The sequence below is a fragment of the Alligator sinensis genome, unplaced genomic scaffold (assembly GCF_000455745.1).
Source record: "Alligator sinensis unplaced genomic scaffold, ASM45574v1 scaffold204_1, whole genome shotgun sequence".
Taxonomy (NCBI): Eukaryota; Metazoa; Chordata; order Crocodylia; family Alligatoridae; genus Alligator; species Alligator sinensis.
Window position 1 is genome coordinate 630,583 of NW_005842363.1, and position 1,432 is coordinate 632,014.

The 1,432-nt window shown below is 57.1% G+C and overlaps 1 protein-coding gene across 1 annotated transcript in view; it reads right to left on the bottom strand.

The window, feature by feature from the left end:
- Positions 1 to 995, bottom strand: part of NMRK1 (nicotinamide riboside kinase 1) — a 29,221-nt gene extending 28,226 nt beyond the window's left edge. The window contains exon 1 of the mRNA XM_014522514.2: positions 363 to 995. Within this exon, the coding sequence (XP_014378000.1) occupies positions 363 to 401 (39 nt within the window). The 5' untranslated portion in view covers positions 402 to 995. The remainder of the gene's footprint in view (positions 1 to 362) is intronic.
- Positions 996 to 1,432: the final 437 nt, after the last annotated feature.

A 1,432-nucleotide genomic window follows, 5' to 3' on the forward strand; every position in this document is an offset into this window, starting at 1 on the left:
GGGTAGGGGCAGGGGTAGGGCAGAGCCGCAATGACACGTGGGCACCCGCGGGAGGGGGATCCCGGCGGCCGTGACCGCTCCGGGGTGACCCCCCCAGTCTCTGCCTCCACCTGAATGACACTGGGGTTAAACCCGGGAGCCGCTGCTAAGGCAGCCACTAACCCTCGCCCTGCAGAAACGAGAGCCGGGTGGGGGTGGGGCTGTGGCAAACACAGGGGCGGAGGGCAGGAGCTGGCAGGAGTAGGAAAGAGCTGCCACCTCACTCTCCTGCACCCGCTTCAGAGGCTGGAGGTGAAGGTGCAAGAAACCACCCTACGCGGAGGCCTGGCCCAGTGAGGGGCTGCCTAGTGGCTTTGACTTACTGCTTCCTCGAAGGCGGCAGCCAATGTCCTTCTCCCCATTTTACAGGTGGGGAAAATGGAGGCAGCAGCTGCCTAGTACAGACCGATGCAGCCCAGGCTGCAGGAGTCAGAGTCTAGGACTCTGATGCCTATGTAATGCTGCCCTCCCACAGATGGAGCTAGGCCTGCTCCCTAACCTAGCCTCTCACGCCACACAAAATGTTACCCAGGAGAATATATTGGCAGCACTTTTATAGAAGCAGGAAGGTTGCGCCAGCATTCCCGCTAAGCTGCAAAAAAAAAAATATATATAAAAAAAAAAAAAAATCATGCTGTGCACACAGTGGCGTACCGATGAGGCACCCAGTGCCATAGCAAGGGGGCACCAACACTCCCCCCGTTGCTGGCTTCATGTCTGGCCACTCGCCCCCCACCCTAACCCGGCCACAGGCTACTGTAGGAGGGAGGTGGGGCAGGCACACTGAAGGAACAGTGGTGGCGTGAGTGGTTCCCCTGCTTTACATGTGGCAGGTGAAGGGATTAGGTCTGTTTTGTGGCAAGGCTGAAAGTCATGCAGAAGTTAGATGTTGAACTGTACAGGTTTGGATAGGGATGATCCTGCCTCAGGCAGGGGGTTGGGCTAGATCAGGGGCAGGCACCTTATTTCAGGTGGAGGGCTACTTACCCAGTTTTGGCAAGATGTTGAGGGCCCCATTTCCCTCTCCGGCACAGGGAAGCAGGAACAGCCCCACAGTCCCAGGCCAAAAGCCTCTGCTAGACAGGGGCTTCTGGTTGGGGGGGGTAGAGCTGGGTGGGTCTTGCTGCTGCGTCCCGCTGCTGGCTTCCCCTGGGTCCTACTGCCCCTGGACCCTGTCATCTTTGACAAGCAGCCAGGAGCAAATGTATATTAAATTTTCTAGGGGGCCCATGGGCCAGATAGAATGGGCTGGCAAGCTGGATGTTCCTGCACTGTATTTTGCCCACCCCTGGACTCAATGATCTCTGGGAGTCCCAACTTCTCTATAATTCTATGAAGCATAAGGCTTCTGTCTTTCCTGGTACCTACCAGGCTGTTGAGTGTGTTATACGGC